Source organism: Sceloporus undulatus, chromosome 3 (genome assembly GCF_019175285.1).
Source record: "Sceloporus undulatus isolate JIND9_A2432 ecotype Alabama chromosome 3, SceUnd_v1.1, whole genome shotgun sequence".
NCBI lineage: Eukaryota > Metazoa > Chordata > Lepidosauria > Squamata > Phrynosomatidae > Sceloporus > Sceloporus undulatus.
Window position 1 is genome coordinate 273,350,257 of NC_056524.1, and position 16,373 is coordinate 273,366,629.

General features: G+C 42.7%; 1 protein-coding gene across 7 annotated transcripts in view; it reads right to left on the reverse strand.

Annotated features, from left to right (window-relative positions):
- Window positions 1-265: 265 nt before the first annotated feature.
- Window positions 266-16,373, reverse strand: part of LOC121926164 (cytochrome P450 2J4-like) — a 62,891-nt gene continuing 46,783 nt past the window's right edge. For all 7 annotated transcript variants that reach the window (XM_042458902.1, XM_042458904.1, XM_042458901.1 and 4 more), the window contains 4 exons: window positions 6,146-6,287; window positions 5,189-5,376; window positions 3,576-3,717; window positions 266-497 (listed from right to left, as the gene is read on the reverse strand). In XM_042458902.1, coding sequence (XP_042314836.1) covers window positions 310-497; window positions 3,576-3,717; window positions 5,189-5,376; window positions 6,146-6,287 — 660 coding nt within the window. In that variant the 3' untranslated portion in view covers window positions 266-309. The remainder of the gene's footprint in view (window positions 498-3,575; window positions 3,718-5,188; window positions 5,377-6,145; window positions 6,288-16,373) is intronic.

Here is a 16,373-nt window from a genome sequence, read left to right on the forward strand (position 1 = left end):
GGATGACCCTTGTGGTCACTTCCAACTCTATGATTCTATGATCAGTCACAAGATGTTCCACCTTCACCACCACCGCCCCTAAAAATAGAATTCAACACATGTAATCAATGGGGGGCATGTTTAACCTTAGTCCTAAGTGAAAACTACATGATACATCAACCTGCAGTTGGGACGGACTGGAGAAAACCCAGAACAGGCTAAAACCTTAGGACCAGGAAGTCATGGTGGAACCTAGGAGAACTGGTAGAGGAACAACAGAGAAGTGTATGATAATAAATAAGCCACTGTGAACAATTTTACTTCATTCGATCATAAACTACTGCGAGGAATGGCACAGAGTTTGTAAGGGTGGGGATGCATTGAAAGTCCAACCACTGGGTCTTTGTTGAGTTCTTTCACTCCTTCAGGCAGCTGAAATCGGAAGGCCCTCAGCAAGTGAGTGAAGAAAAGGAAGAGCTCCATCCTTGCCATCTGCTCCCCCAGACACACCCGAGCCCCTGCAAGAGGAAAGGAAAAGGAAAACGAAAGCCTTTGGTGAGCTAGAGCCCATTCTACCAGTTCTCCTGCACACACTGTTGCTGGTGACAATGATCCAACAATTTGGCAAGGCAAATCTTCCAAAGTCTCTCACCCTCAAACTCCATAAACATAGTATCTTCCACAGCTCCCTTTAACCCTCTGGGTTGGAACCCTTCAATAGCCTGCCTTTGTTCCAGGAAATGACTCTTTGAGTGCGTGAAGTTTCAAGCCTTCAGTTATACAACCTACTGAACATGGACCTAGATCCTACATCATTGACTTAGGGGCTGTACAAACAGCTTGACATGGGTGGCTCTATGCCACCCCTGGAAGCACTGGGTTGGGGACACAGCAACCAGATGCCATGCCCCCAACCCAGTGGGAAAAGCAGCCGGGTGCCATAAGCGCCCCGGCATGGCACTAGGATGCCTCTCATGTGCAGTGCAGTGCCATTTGGATTCTGCATACAAGGGATGTCATCATGGCATGCCTCATGTAAATGGGTGCACACCAAGATGGCACCCCAGTGGAGGAAGAAGGGCTAGGAGTGTGTAAATGCTCTGCACTCCCTCAGCCCTACCAAGCACGCAGGCTGGCGTAAACTGCCAGTCTGTATTCCCCCTTAACTAAATATTAACACAATAACTAAATATTGTGTTCTGTGACGACCACCCCTCCCCACCTTAGCAGCCAGTAGCAATTCTGAGAAATGGAAGTCTGTTCTTCTAGTGACTGGGATGCAACAGGGTTGGGGGATATCAGCCTCTTCCCACCATTGGTCTGCCATATGATGAGAGACTGTGACAGGAGTCACAGCACTGAGTTATGGGTGGGAGGCAGCCAGAAATGTCATCAGCTGGACCTGATCACCAGCAGAACAGGCCTCCATCACTTTGAACAGATCCCTAGAGTTTAAAGTGGAATTCAGGGGGAATTTACAACTATGACAATACTGCCAGAGTTACAGGTGCAGATAGTTAGTCCAGGATACAAATCTGTAACTGCAATATAGGATCCCAGCATGGTCTTTTCCCTTCATTCACTAATTTGATAAAGGTATGTATGTATGTATGTATTTATATTAATTTGTATCCCTCTTCTCTAGATCTACAATTTTCAGTCTCACATTCCCTGCAATGCTACAAATTTGGGAAAATTTCATGTAAGGGCAGAATTCTTATTTGGAGGGATGATGCCCTCATCCCCACCATAATCATACTCTGGTTGGCAACCTGCTAGTGTTTTACACACATGTAAATTCCCTTGCACATGTGGTTGTACTTTTTTGGCCAAGGTGTAACAATCATAGGAGTTTATCACACGGGAGAAATCCTGAGCAAAAACGGGATTTAAAAGCTGGGGAAAAACCCACAAAGGAGGGTTGATTTTCATACTCTTGCTGTTAAACTCATGTTAACCCAAACAGAAAGTAGACAAAAGCCACTCTTTTTTTCTTTTGGGATTTTCCAAAAGTAAAAAGGAGCAGCTTTTGTCTACTTTCCCTCTACTTTAACAACGACGTCATGTGAAAATCAACCTGCTTTTGTAGGTTTTTTCCAATTTAAACCCCTGTTTCTGCACGGGATTTCCCCCGTGTGATAAACTCCATAGTCAGTTTATATTGTGTTAGCAGAGTTCTGCAAGTGTAACTGTTGCATTTTAAGTTGTGCATTCTTGGATGTTGTGTAACTACTCCTCAGTGCCTTCAGCGTACCACTTGATTCTTTGGGATTATGGAAGGAAGCCCAGTTGCAGATATGGAATTGCCTTCACAATACACAACAGAAGGGTGGTGTAGCACAACCAGCATTTAACTATGTTGAGTGTAAACGTGTAATGCAACCGTGATGTAAGATCTCGGGTGAGCCAATTTTGTCATGCAAGATAATGGTGAGTCTTAAACCTGCCAGCCATTGTCATTACATCTGCCCTTTCTTCCCACCCATTTCCATTCATTATCTCTGTTCTAATGATCTGTTATTCAGCCAAATCGGAGATCCAAGAAGAACATAGTCTGGGTGTTACCTAACCCTGCTTTATAGACTAGAAGGCTCTGGAGAAATGCTTTGGGTGGGGAAAGATTAAACTGCCACCCACCCTCAGCACCAGAGTCTTCTAGTCTCATTTTGCTCTACAGAGATGCTAGCTGTCCTAACAAAGCAAATGCACCAGGGAGAGACAGAGGGGCATTGGGTTTAGAAATGTTACTCAAGGGAAAAGGCTTGATGCCTCCGCCTTGCAGCCTGTCGGTACTGACCCTCCAGCTCCCTTAATCTTATAAAAACAACAGGAGCTTCTAACACAGGACACTGAGTAATGTTGGAGTGAGCAACACCAACAGGAGTGGATCTCCAGGTGAAGCCCTTTGGATCATATTTGGAAATGTGCTTTTAAGAAGGATAAGCATAACAATCCATGGAAACCACCCATAACTAAAGTGGTGCTAGTCTGGGTCTCCTCTTTAAAATAAATTTCTAAACTGTGTTCCTGGTCCAGTTGGACTGGAACTCCCATTGCTCTTCACCAGTGGCTAGACTGGTTAGAGCAAATGGGAGTTACAGTTTTTGTTGTTGGTTTTTTAAAAAAGGCATTGCCCTCCTCTAGTTTAATCTAATCTGATCCTCAGTCTCTTTGAAGGAAGGCAAAAAAGTGACTGTATGGATTCAAAGTACAGTATGACCTCCATATCCACAGGCGATACATTCCTGGATTTCCTGTGAAAATGCAAAAAATACAGTCAATAGCAAACTCTATTGAATTCAGTGACTTCTGGAGAAAGCTGCCCACAGACTTGCACTGGAATTGCTATATATTCCTAGAGAGACTATTTCACGGGTAAGTGAAACCGTGGATACCCATCTCACGGACACAGAGATTGTACCATACAAGAAAAGTATCTTTACTATAAGAACTGTTCTATGGTGAAACAGGTTTTTAAACAGAGGTCAGATGGCAACTGTTCCAAAGTGTTTTAGTATGTATTCCTGCATGCCAGGGGGTTGGACTCTATGGCCCCTTTCCACCTCTAGGAATCTATATTTGAATTCCATATTTACCTGCTCCAAATGGCAAGAAATCTTCTCTAGTGATAAAATTCCCCTCCTTGTCCAAAAAGTGGTTTGGGTTGAATTCTTTGGGAGTCTCCCAGTGCTTGGGATCAAGAAGAACCGAGTTCAGATCTGTAACAACAAGGGTTTTCTGAAAGGAAGAAAAAGTTGGCTCAGAATGCATCTGCACCAGATGGCTGCATTCTCTTTCTCTCTCTTAGTTGGAGCTGGCAGCAGCCATGTCAGTGATGAAGCCAGGTTTAAATCAAAACTTTGAAGCAGCTCTCCAAGTGTTAGACTCTATCCCTTAAATAAATTTAGCAAAATAGGTTCTGAACTAAAACCCAGAGGGGATACACCAACCCATTGGCATGGGAGCAACCTCTATCACTGCTCTCAGCTGCTCTCTCTCTCAGTGAGGCAGCCTCTACCACTTTGCTCAGGACAGCCCTACCATTAGGCAGAATGAGGAAACCACTTCCTGTAGCAGATGTTTGGAGTGTAATGTGTGGAAGCAGCTCTCGACTATTTAAAACCAGATGTTCTCCTCTTCAGACTGGCATGACAGCAGTAGATGTGAAAAGGATTTAGGAGTCTCAGTAGACCACAAGCTGAACATGAGCCAACAATGTGATGCAGCAGCTAAAAAAACCAAAGTGATTCCACACTGCATTAAAAGGAGTATAAAGTCTAGACCGAGGAAAATAATAGTGCAATTCTATTCTGCTTTGATCAGATCACACCTGGGGTACTGTGTCCACTTTTGGGCACCACAATTCAAGAAGGCTGTTGATAAACTGGAGCGTGTCCAAAGGAGGGAGAGCAAAACGGTGGAAAGTCTGGAAACATAAAGCCCTGCGAGGAGCAGCTTAGGAAGCTGGGGTTGTTTAGCCTGAAGAAGAGAAGATTAGAGGGGATATGATAGCCCTGTTTAAATATTTGAAAAGGTGTCACATTAAGGAGGGAGCAAGCTTGTTTTCGGATGCTCCAGAGAACAGGACATGGAGCAATGGATTTGAAATACAGCAAAACAGATTCCACCTCAACATTAGGACATGCAGCATAGGTGTTCATATCCACAGCATGGCAGGTCCTTTAGGACACTGACCAAGTGGTGGGTTCCAGATTGGAAAGCCTCCGTGAATAATAATAATAATAATAATAATAATAATAATAAATATAAGGGTTTCTCCTCTTCCGCTCTTACCTTTGAAGAGGGGAACAGATACAGCAAAGAAGGGGGACACAGCTACTGTGACCCTCCTTCTTCAAGTCTTTATGGAAAACAGGTGGGGAACAACCAAAGAGGGTTTTGATGTAAAAAAAATGGAACTATTGTTCTGAAAAAGATAATGAGCCTCTGAAGTTGTCATACCTCAAAGAAACATTATTTATGTTATTAAGGCTAGTTGTTAGGGTTTGGATTTCAGGCTTTCACCCAGACCATTACTTCCACTTGATCTTCTATAGGTGTGGGGTGTTTTTTTAAGTGAAGGGACTTCTTGTCCCTCGTATTTTGCCCTGTGCAGGAGGTTCTTTTGTAGATACATCTATTAAAGAGCCATCCTTGGACACTCTTTTCTTTTTGGTTATGAGACTGCAACCACATCCATCTTCCATACCCTTGGAATGTGAAAACCAAGCATGTTCAGATCCTTTGAACACCGTCTCGGGATTCCAACTGGCAAGATATATTTGGCCCGCTGGACTTCGTGAATCACGGCATTTGTGTAGGGCAGTTTCTTCCGATCTTGGTAGCTGATTGAGTTAAAGGATCCCAAGACCTCTTCCATCTCTTTGTAGACTCTTTCTGAAAGGAACAGTGAGAAAGGAAACCTTATTCTGGAAACACTTTTCAACTCAGGAAAATTAGAGGATCCCTAAGGGACATTTATTTCACAATAAATAATTCCTCAGTCCAGCTGTTATATACATTTTCATTTCAGTGCGTACAATAACATTGACCTTTTAGGTCCTAAGCAGATGGGCAGGATAACCTGGGCCAAGCACCAGGGTCAATCCCTGGGCCAGCAAGCAATGGGTGGGTTTTTATAAACATTAGGAGGAACTTCCTGACAGTAAGGGCTGTTCAACAGTGGAACAAACTCCCTTGGAGATTTTGATGGAGTCTGCTTCCTTGGAGGTCTTGAAACAGAGGCTGGTTGGCCATTTGTCGGGATACTTTGATTGAGAGTTCCTGCATGGCAGACTGGGGTTGGACTGGAGGGCCCTTCTTGGGGTCTCTTCCAACTCTAGGATTCTATGATTCTATGACTATGCTACAGTGCCTCTTACCATTTAAAAGCAGCTGTCATATTTTAAGTTATTCCTAATTGTATTCCATTCCGACTTAACCACCAGCTGAACATTTCAGAGCAGTAACTACAGCTAGAGGATGTTTGTGATATTTTCTAGATCTTTTGAATTTTGTTGTTTCCCAGATAGGAACAAATAAATATCACCCCCTCATTCAGTTATCTCAGAAGAATTACAAAATATGCTGTTAAAAATAGCCTTCCCTGGGGAAAACAAGAGGGTCTCTTAATTCTACTGGACAGTAGATCTTGGATCTTTCTTACCTTGGATATCTGGATTAGCCACCATGAGGAGTAGTCCCCATTGAAGGGTACTTGAGGTGGTCTCTGTCCCGGCGATGAAGAGTTCAAGAATGCATTGTGCCAGGTTGTCTTCACTAAAGGTAGTATTGGGATCACCCTTGCTCTGTTGTCGATAGCAGAAAAGATGAAATATTGTTGAAAAGCAAGTCAAAGAATGCCAAACCTGAATGAAGCGGGGCATCTGAGAACCAGAAATCTAAAACTGGTATTAAAGGGGAAATAGAAAGGTTTCTCTCTGCCCCCTTTTCCTCTGGAAATGCTCATATCATTTGGAAATCTCTCCTAATTTCTCCTACCGAAATCAGTTCATGCATTTGGTTTTATATTGCAATGATTCTTTCATTCTTTTACTTTATGGAATTCATTCATTCATTCATCCATCCATTCATTCATATCCTGCTCTTTTCCCAGGATTGGGACTCAGAGCAGCTTCACAGCATTAAAAAACAAACAAACAAACAAAAAGTACAATTAAAAACATTTTAAAATAAATAAATAAATGATGTACATTAAAAAGAATGATTAAACTAGTCCAACATTCCAGCCTGTCCTTATAGTAATTCCTTAAATGCCTGTTTGAACAGGTAGGCCTTCACCTGCCGTCAGAAAGCCATCAAGGAGGGAGCCGTTCTTATCTCCCTGGGCAGGGAGTTCCAGAGTCTGGGGGCAGCCACCGAGAAGGCCCTCTCTTGTCTCCCCACCAACTGTGTTTGTGAAGGTGTTGGGATTTCAGAGTCTGGGCAGGTTCATACCAGGAGAAACGGTCTGCCAAATAGTGTGGACCTGAGCCATGGAGGGCTTTGTAGGTTATAACCAGTACCTTGAATTGTGCCTGGAAACAAACTGGCAGCCAATGAAGCTGTTTCAACAGGGGAGTTGTATGGGCTCTGTAATCGGCGCCTGTTAACAGCCTGGCAGCAGCTCTTTGAAGCAGTTGAATTTTCCGAACACTTTTCAAAGGCAGTCCTATGTAGAGCCCATTACAGTAGTTCAAACGGGATGTAACCAAGGCATGTACCACCGTGGCAAGATCTGGCTTCTCAAGGAACGGGCGCAGTTGGCGCACAAGTTTTAAATGTGTGAAAGCACTCCTGGTCACAGCAGAGACCTGGGCCTCCAAGTTCAAAGCTGAATTCATGTTGTGGTTACTTCCTTAATTCTGCTCTAATAATAATAATAATGATTTGTTTTATTTATATACAGTACCGCTGTTCCAAAGATCATAGCGGTGAACAGCAAGTAAGCTAATTAGCAAGTAAGCTAATTTGCCCCCCAACAGTCTGGGTACTCATTTTAGCGACCTCGGAAGGATGCAAGCCTGAGTCGAGCTTGGGCCCTTTTGCTGGTCTTGAACTCGCAACCTTGTGGTTTTGAGTGAATGGCTGCAGTACAGGCATCTAACCACTGCGCCACCAGGGCTTCTATGCAATATATTGGCCTGTTACTGAGTTGTTATGACAGCTTAAGTCCAGCTTTGTTGTTGTTGTGTGCCTTCAAGTCATTTCTGACTTATCACAACCCTAAGGTGAACCTATCATAGGATTTTCTGGGGCTGAGAGCATGTGACCAAGGTCACCCATTGGGTTCCTATGGCCAAGCAGGGAATGGAACCCGGATCTCCACAGTCCAAGTCCTATGCTCAAACCATTACACCACACTGGCTCTCTGAGTCCAACTTACACTATGCTTTCTAAATTGTTGGAGATGTAATGCCACTAATGGCACCTTAATGCATAAGTTTTGGAGCTGTCCCATAGCAGCTACATTTTGGAAGGAAGCAACAAGTAAATTTGGTTTTGGAAAGTTCCTTGATATTCACGGATGTGCGCATGCTCTTTTGAATTATTTACCTATTTCTTGGAAATGAGCAAATGACAAATGGAAGTGGCTTTTTCATGCCCCTTGACTCCTAAAAAAATTAATACTGTGTTACAGAAAAGATACAGTATATGCTTAACGATAAGTCGACCTGATGTATAAGTCATAGAATCATAGAATCATAGAGTTGGAAGAGACCACTAGGGCCATCCAGTCCAACCCACTGCCATGCAGGAAATCCAAATCAAAGCATCCCTGACAGATGGCCATCCAGCCTCTGTTTAAAGACCTCCAAGGAAGGAGACTCTATCACCCTCCGAGGATTCTAGTGAGTCACATTCTCATGATGTGCCAAGGTACACAGGGATAGTACAAGGGGGGGTATCTTGGGGTCCGGACCCCCCCTTCCATTAGAAAAAATGAATGTGTGTGTGCTGCGCGCCGCCGCACTCAAGCCCATTATAATGGTGGCACTTAGTTCTGGACCCCCCTCCTTCCCAAATCCTAGCTCTACGTCCCCTGAGGTACAACAGCCTCAATTTAGTCATCTTGGTTCGTAGGGAAAGTTCAGATTCAATTTGCTCTGTACCCATTTGTTGTCTTTTGAGCAGTCCATGTTATCTGCAAAAGTCTTTCCTAGCACCACATTGATGAAATCAGTTGATTTTCTGTCTCTCAGCTTCCTCACTATCTGAGTCTTAAATTTTGTTTTACTTACACTAATGCTTAATTATTTTAGTTTGTGTGGTTCAGGCTTCATGGTTGCTCTCCATATGGCCATTGGAGCCAACTAAGCAAAGGAAAATTGGAGTGCATGTTTCCTGAGAAACAACATTTGTATTTAAAGTGGATACTTACACAACCTAAATGGCCATCCAGGAATGCTGAATCCCCGCTTCAGCACAGCCAGCACCATATGCAATAAAGGGAGATGACGGATTCATATCTAATGCCATAGTAAGCAAGTAGGAAGTTGGCAGCATGAGCTTTAGTAACTGCCAATCTTCTTTCTTTTACTTAGTCTCAAAGTTGCTACAAGATCTCTCCACATACTGATTCTACAGACTAACACGCTATATCTTTTTGAATGGTAAGCAAGTTTGTTTAAAGTGAAGGCTCTAGCAGGAAGATCACTTGGGCTGCTCTGATACTACTTTCTCCATTTGAAGTAGATAGTAATCAATGAAATCCTGAGGATCTAAAGGCCCTGGCCCTGGGGTTCCTGTGTTTTTCAATCTCCTCTTTGCAGGCAAGTCCCATTTGCATGCCAGACAAGGCCTTCTGGTGAAGCCCTGGGAGATACCTCATGATCCCCTGGGAAAAAGGTATACATCTCCAATTCAGAGGAAACGCCTGTTTAGTATCACGGTAACATGGTTTATCTGCCGATCATTTGGATTAATGTAGTTATTTCATGATCTGAATTATTATCTGACTCATGACCTGATTTATTTAGTTTTTTGAGGCTAGGGCTACAGAGCTGCGTCTGTTGTTGTTGTTGTTGTTGTTGTTGTTGTTGTTGTTTTTCTTCAAGTATAAGCTAGACAGAAGCGCATCTTAGGCTGCCGCACCACTTCAAAATTACGCAGTTTACTTGCTTTAACCATCATGGTTCCATCAGATGGAATCCTGGGATTTGTAGTTTGTTGTGGACCACCAGAGACTCCTGACAGAGATCTCTCATAAAACTACGACTCTAGAATCCCGTCTCATTGAGCCACAGCGATGAAGCACGTCAACTGCATTAATTCTGCAGAGTCAGGCAGCCTCGTGCACACTCTGCCCGCTCTCCTCTTCTACTCTCTATTATTATCCTGCCTTTTCCCCAGTTGGGGCTTGGTGGCTTGCAACAGTTAAAAAGAATAATAGCTAGAATACACCTGATACACAAAGCTGAAACTAGTGAAATGGGCCATAAAAAAAAACTATTTTTTTTAAAAAAAAAAGAGAAAAATTTAACAACAACCTTTTTTTTAAATGACAAATAAGCAGTACAGCACAATTCGTCAAGATCGTTGTTCCCTGGCATCAATGGGCTTTGCTGAAATGTTTAAATAAATGTTTAATCTGCCTGTGAAAGATAACAGGGGGATGCATATCTCACCTCCCTCACAAGGGAATCATAGAGTGGAAGAGACCCACAGGCCATCCAGTCCAATCCCATCTGCCATGCAAGAAATCACACATCCAAGCACCCCAGAGATTGCCATCCAGCCTCTGTTCAAAGATCCTCCACTACCTCCGAGGAAGTGAGTGCGTTCCACTGTCGAACCAGCCCTGTATCGTCAGGAAGGTTTCTCCTAATGTTAGGTGGAATCTCTTTTCCTGTTAGCTTGCCTTCATTGTCCCCATTGTGTCCTGTTTCTCTGGGCCGCCTGACAAGAGAAAACAATGCTCCCTCCCAAGATGAACCTCAATATAAAATAAGGCTATCACATCACCTCTTAACCTCTCTTCTCCGGCTTCTAACCCCATACCTACCAGCTCCCTAAATGCTCCTCATAGGGCCTGGTTTCCAGACCTTCACCATTTTGGTTTGCCCTCTTTGGACACGCTCAGTTCTCATCTCAACATCCTTTTTGAATTGTGTGCCCAGAACGTGGGAGTTCCCTCTCCTATGTTCCCAGGAGGTGTGTCCTGTGTCACAGATACCTGGGTCACAGAGGAAACACCCCCCTCCCCTGTGGATGATCTCATATACAGGCCTGCTCATATGGGGAGAATATGGTCCTTCAGATAACCTGGACCTGGCCGTATAGGGCTTTTAGGGGTTAAATTAACACCTTGAATTGTGCTAGAAATGAACTGACCAGCCAGTGGAGCTGTTCCTATAACCAGCACCCATCAGCATCTGGCTGCAGTTTTTGAACACTGAGATTTCTAACACTCCCAGACGAAGCACACTACTACAACAATCTAAATGGGATATAACCAAGGTGTGTGTTACTGTGCCAGATCCAACTCTCTAGGAATGGCAAACTGGTACACAACATCCTTAACCTAGTGCAAAGACACTCCTGGCCACAGCGAGATTTGGGCCTCCAGAAACTGAATCCAAGCAGACACCAAGCTGCAAACCTGTGTCTTAATGGAAGTGATAACAACCCCATCCAGCCCAGATGAATACCTGTTCCCTAATTGCCTTTCAGTGACCAGACCTTTCTTTCGTTTGTTTGTATTAAGTTTCATTTGTTCATGTCATGTAATCCACTACTGATGTTAGGACCAAACAGCTTCTAGGGATTGAGACTGAAAGGAGTAGTAAACTGGGTGTCATCCATGTATGATGGTACTGGACTCTATGTCTTGCAGACCATTCTTAGCAATAGCAATAGCTATACATTTCAATACTGCTCTCAGTGCACTTAAGCACTCCTAAGTTTTGACAATGTATAGCCAATTGCCCCCAAGGTGGGTGCTCATTTTACCAACCTCAGAAGGATGCAAGGCCGAGTGACCCTGAGCCCCTGGCTGGGATTGAACTCACACCTTGTGGTTGTGGAGAGTGGCTGCAGGACAGGCATTGAACCACTCTGCCGCCAGGGCTTCCTAGACTAGGACTTCTTCAGGTGGGCCTCCAAGGATGAGGAGGTTCTCCAATGCCAAGGAGTCAAACAAGAGCCACCCCCCCACAGCACTACCTTCAGGGTTCACCCCTCCAGGAAGAAACAGAAGCTTTGTTATAAACACTGCCACAAAGCTGGGCCACCAAAGCAAGATCTACCAGTAAAACTAGGATGGGATTTAGCAAGCAGCCTGCAACACTGAGCTCCTGTCGTGTTCATGGTTACCTTTTTGTTTTCTGGACTCATTTCAAGCTACAGTTTGGACAAATTTAAAAGCCCTTACGGCCTCCTTGAATTGCCTTCTTCTTTATGAATTGTTTCCAGACTTCAGCTGCTGAAGTCTGCTCTCTGTCCTGCCCACCATTAGAAAAGCAGCAGACGGGAATAATAAGAGGAGAAGAGGAAAAGGAGGTAGGAGAGGAGGAGGTCTTTTCCTTTTTTTACAATTAACTTTTTTTGAATTAAAAAAAACTATTAAATTATAAAACATTGCTAACATAAATCCAATGTATAACTTAGACTTAATGATATCCATTATACTGTATATCTATATCTCTATCTCTATCTCTATCTATCTATCTATCTATCTATCTGTTCTATCTGTCTATCTGTCTATCTGTGTGTGTGTGTGTGTGTATACACACATATACACACACACCATATATATGTACAATGCCATTTTATGACATACAAACAAACAAAACTTTTTTAACTTACTGTCGTTTCTCATTAGTTGAAAGACACAAATGTTACCATTTACGCTGTGACTCTCTAACATTACATTTTACAATAACTATTCCTTTATTACATTTGCTGCTTAACCTAATTACTTCCATTATAAAAAGAAAAAATTAGTATGCTTATCTAATATTAATTAAATACATGCTCTCCTGCTGTTTGCCTATCTGCTTTGTCCATGATATCCATACATACTTATTCCAATATATCAATTATACTCTAAATATGAAACAAAATTTTAATCTATAAATCATTATAGTGTCTTCTATTTTGCCTCAATCACTACTTCTGGTTTCTCACATCTTTCAATTGTTTCAACAGGAAGCCATTCCTTTTCTATTTTATCTATGGCTATTGTTATTAACATGTCATGATATCAGCTCTCTTGTGTCATAACTTTAACTTCCATTCAATATGTTGGTACTTCTTCCGTTTACCACCTTTTTTTGTTATTTACCAGCCTGCAACCATACTGGTCTCTAATATCTCCAACAAGTTTTTCAACCTCTTTATTAAATACCGTGTTTATATCAAGTAAGTATAACTAGGAGAGAAAATGGAAATGAATATTAATTTTTTCTTGATAGCTCTATGTGTCTTGGTCCAGAATTATTCAATACAGGGACATGCCCACCACACGTGGCACATTGTGCCGCTTCTTTGCAACATTTCCAGCACCTATAATTACCTAATTTTGAGTTTTCCTAATTTAACTGGAGAGAGAGATGCCATCTGTTTAGCTATTTTAGAAGAAGTCTTTTCTAATAACAGCATAAAACTATGGACGCCTTGCAATAAAGCCCTGGTACAGGGGCAAGAAGGGATGGCGAGACGCTGCCCCTTCGCCCCGCATCATAGAAATGTTAGGATCAGATCTAAAATAGCTGACCCCCTTGTTGCCTCTTCCACCTTTTGGACCATGAAATTGTCTTCCAGGCAAGTGAGGAATTTGCTAGACCATGAGGATTTTGCTGAGTTTGACTTCCAACAAATATCAGGATAGTTGAAGTCGCCCATCACTACTACATCTCTCTTTTCTGACTGTGTGGTCATCTGTTCTAGAAAGATATCATAGTCGAGGGCAGATTTTGGGGTGAAAATGATGGATTTTGATATGACCCATAGATAAGTCAAGAGTAAAACTAAGGGGCATGTAAGAAAGGATGTAAAGAACAAAACAAAGGAAAACAAAGCCAAAGTACAAATTTCCAGGAGATACAAGCTTTGTGCTCATACTAAAGGCTGGATGGATGAGAGAGTAGACCAAGGTCATTCCTCCAAAGACAGATTGTTTATCTTTCACATGGGATGGTTCCTTTTTAAAAAATAAGAGTGAAAGTGCAGTACTTACATTGACCCATGGATAAGTTGACTCAGGGTTTTGGGGGTCAATTTTTTGTCCTAAGTTTCTAGACTTATACATGAGTATATACAGTAATTTTTCTCCACTTGTGATCCAATGGATAGAAGACATAACGACTCTTGCAACGCTTGAAAGAATGATGTATAGATGAAATGTACAAATAGCATTATCTTTCGACATGCGGTCAGCTTTTATAGAAACAGGACTGATGTGATTATTTTTCCTCCTTTCATGCTTTTCTTTTCCTGCTTTTGTTATACTCGGAACATTATTGTATGTAACTGAGGTCCCTTTTCAATTTAAATGAGTTTTGGAAAATTAGAAAGAACATCGTCTGCAGAGACTTCCCAGGAACCTGTGGGAAGGACACTGTGAATACCTGCAGCAGTGCATCCAGCTATAGGAAAACAGGTGGATGCACCTCCAGTGATCTCCCTATTCTCCAACAACTCAGAAATGGTCACACTGGAGGACTGTATCAAAAAGTGGATTTTGGGGAGGCAGCACCTGGAGATGTAGCTATGGACACCTAGCTATATGCAAGGCACTATCTCAAATGTAGGGTTTCAACCATTGCTTTTTCTGGGTTATTTGGGCTATATGGCCATGTTCTAGAAGAATTTATTCCTGTCCTTTCACCTGCATCTGTTGTTGGCATCTTCAGAGAATACTGGCATGGAAGAGAATGGGATATATATATATATACACACACACACACACACACACACACACACACACATACTGTGTGACCCTGGACTGAGAGGAAGTGATTTACATGTTAATCTTTGTATTGTTCTGTTGTTGAATGGCAAAGCCTCTGGGTGGGAGGAGATGCAAAGAGGATTTGTGTCTATTTAATTAGTCGTCCATTGTCTGCTGGGAAACCCTCTGACCCTGAGCGAGGTTCATTTGCATTTGCTGAGTCTTGATTTTCAGGACTGGGAGCCAAACTTTCTTTACTTTCAGGGTTTCTTCTTTCCTGTTGAAGTTGTGTTGGTGTTTGTGGATTTCAGCGGCTTCCCTGTGCATTCTGGCCTGGCAGTTGTTGGCATGGTTCAGAATTTCAGTGCAGCTGCAGAAACGCAGCGTCCAAACAGAAATCAAGGAACACGAGAGACACTGCAGAATGGGTCGGGTAGAAAAAGCAGCAGTAGCAGAACACATTATAAACCATCCTGGGCATAAAACACTATTTGAAAACACTGGAATCCTGGACCATGCCAACAACTGTCAGATCAGGATGCACAGGGAAGCCATTGAAATCCATAAACACCTGGACAATTTCAACAGGAAAGAAGAAACCTTAAAAGAAAACGTAGTTTGGCTACCAGTCTTGAAACACACCAAAATCAGGACCCAGCCAAATGCAAATGAAAACCATGCAGGGTCAGGGGTTTTCCCAGCAGACAATGGATCACTAATTAAACAGACCCCCTGAAGCCTTGCCATTCACTAAGAGAACAACCCACAGATTAACATGTAAATCTCTTCCTCTCAAGCAAGGGCCATACAGGATATATATACCCCACACTCTTCTATGCCAGCATTCTCTGAAGATGCCAACCACAGATGCTGGCAAAACAGCGCTTTATAAATAAAGGTTAATAATAATAATAATAATAATAATCTCTTCTGGAACATGGCCACATAGCCCCCCAAAAAACACAAAAAAAACTATGGGTGCCGGCTGTGAAAGCCTTCGACTTCACTTTTTCCAACCATTGCTTGGACATTGTGTCCTCATTGGGTCTCATGAAGTTGTACAGGGTTTTCTCACTTTTCCCTTCAGTTTATTGTTGTTGTTAACTCTCCTCAAGTCAACTTCAGCCTCTGATGATCCTGTGCATGAGGCATCTCCTAGACCTCCTGTTCTCAACAGATCTGCTCAGTTTCTGCAGACTTAGAGCCATGTCCTCTTTGCTTGAGTCTATCCATCTGATCTGTGGTCTTCCTCTCTGCCTGCTGCCCTCCGTCTTTCCAAGCATCATCACCTTTTCTAGTGAGTCACATCTTCTCATGATGTGGCCAAGGTACACAGGGATGTAGCCAGGGGGGGGGGGATCGGGGGGTCCGGCCCCCCCCTTCCATTAGAAAAATGAATGGTGTGTGCTGCTGCGCCGCCGCACTCAAGCCCCATTATAATGGTGGCACTTAGTCTGGACCCCCCCTTCCCAAAATCCTAGCTACGTCCCTGAGGTACAACAGCCTCAATTTAGTCATCTTGGTTTCTAGGGAAAGTTCAGATTCAATTTGCTCTTGTACCCATTTGCTTGTCTTTTGAGCAGTCCATGTTATCTGCAAAAGTCTTTTCTAGCACCACATTTGAAATCAGTTGATTTTCTGTCTATCAGCTTTCCTCACTATCTGAGTCTTTAAATTTTGTTTTTACTTAACACTAATGCTTAAATTAGTTTTAGTTTTGTGTGGTTCAGGCTTCATGGTTGCTCTCCATATGGCCATTGGAGCCAACTAAGCAAAAGGAAAATTGAGTGCATGTTTCCTGGAGAAACAACATTTGTATTTAAAGTGGATACTTACACAACCTAAATGGCCATCCAGGAATGCTGGAATCACCTGCTTCAGCAGCACCATCATGCAATAAAGGGAGATGAAGGCAGGAATTCATATCTAAATGCCATAGTAAGCAAGTAGGAAGTTGGCAGCATGAGCTTTAGTAACTGCCAACTTCTTTCTTTTACTTAGT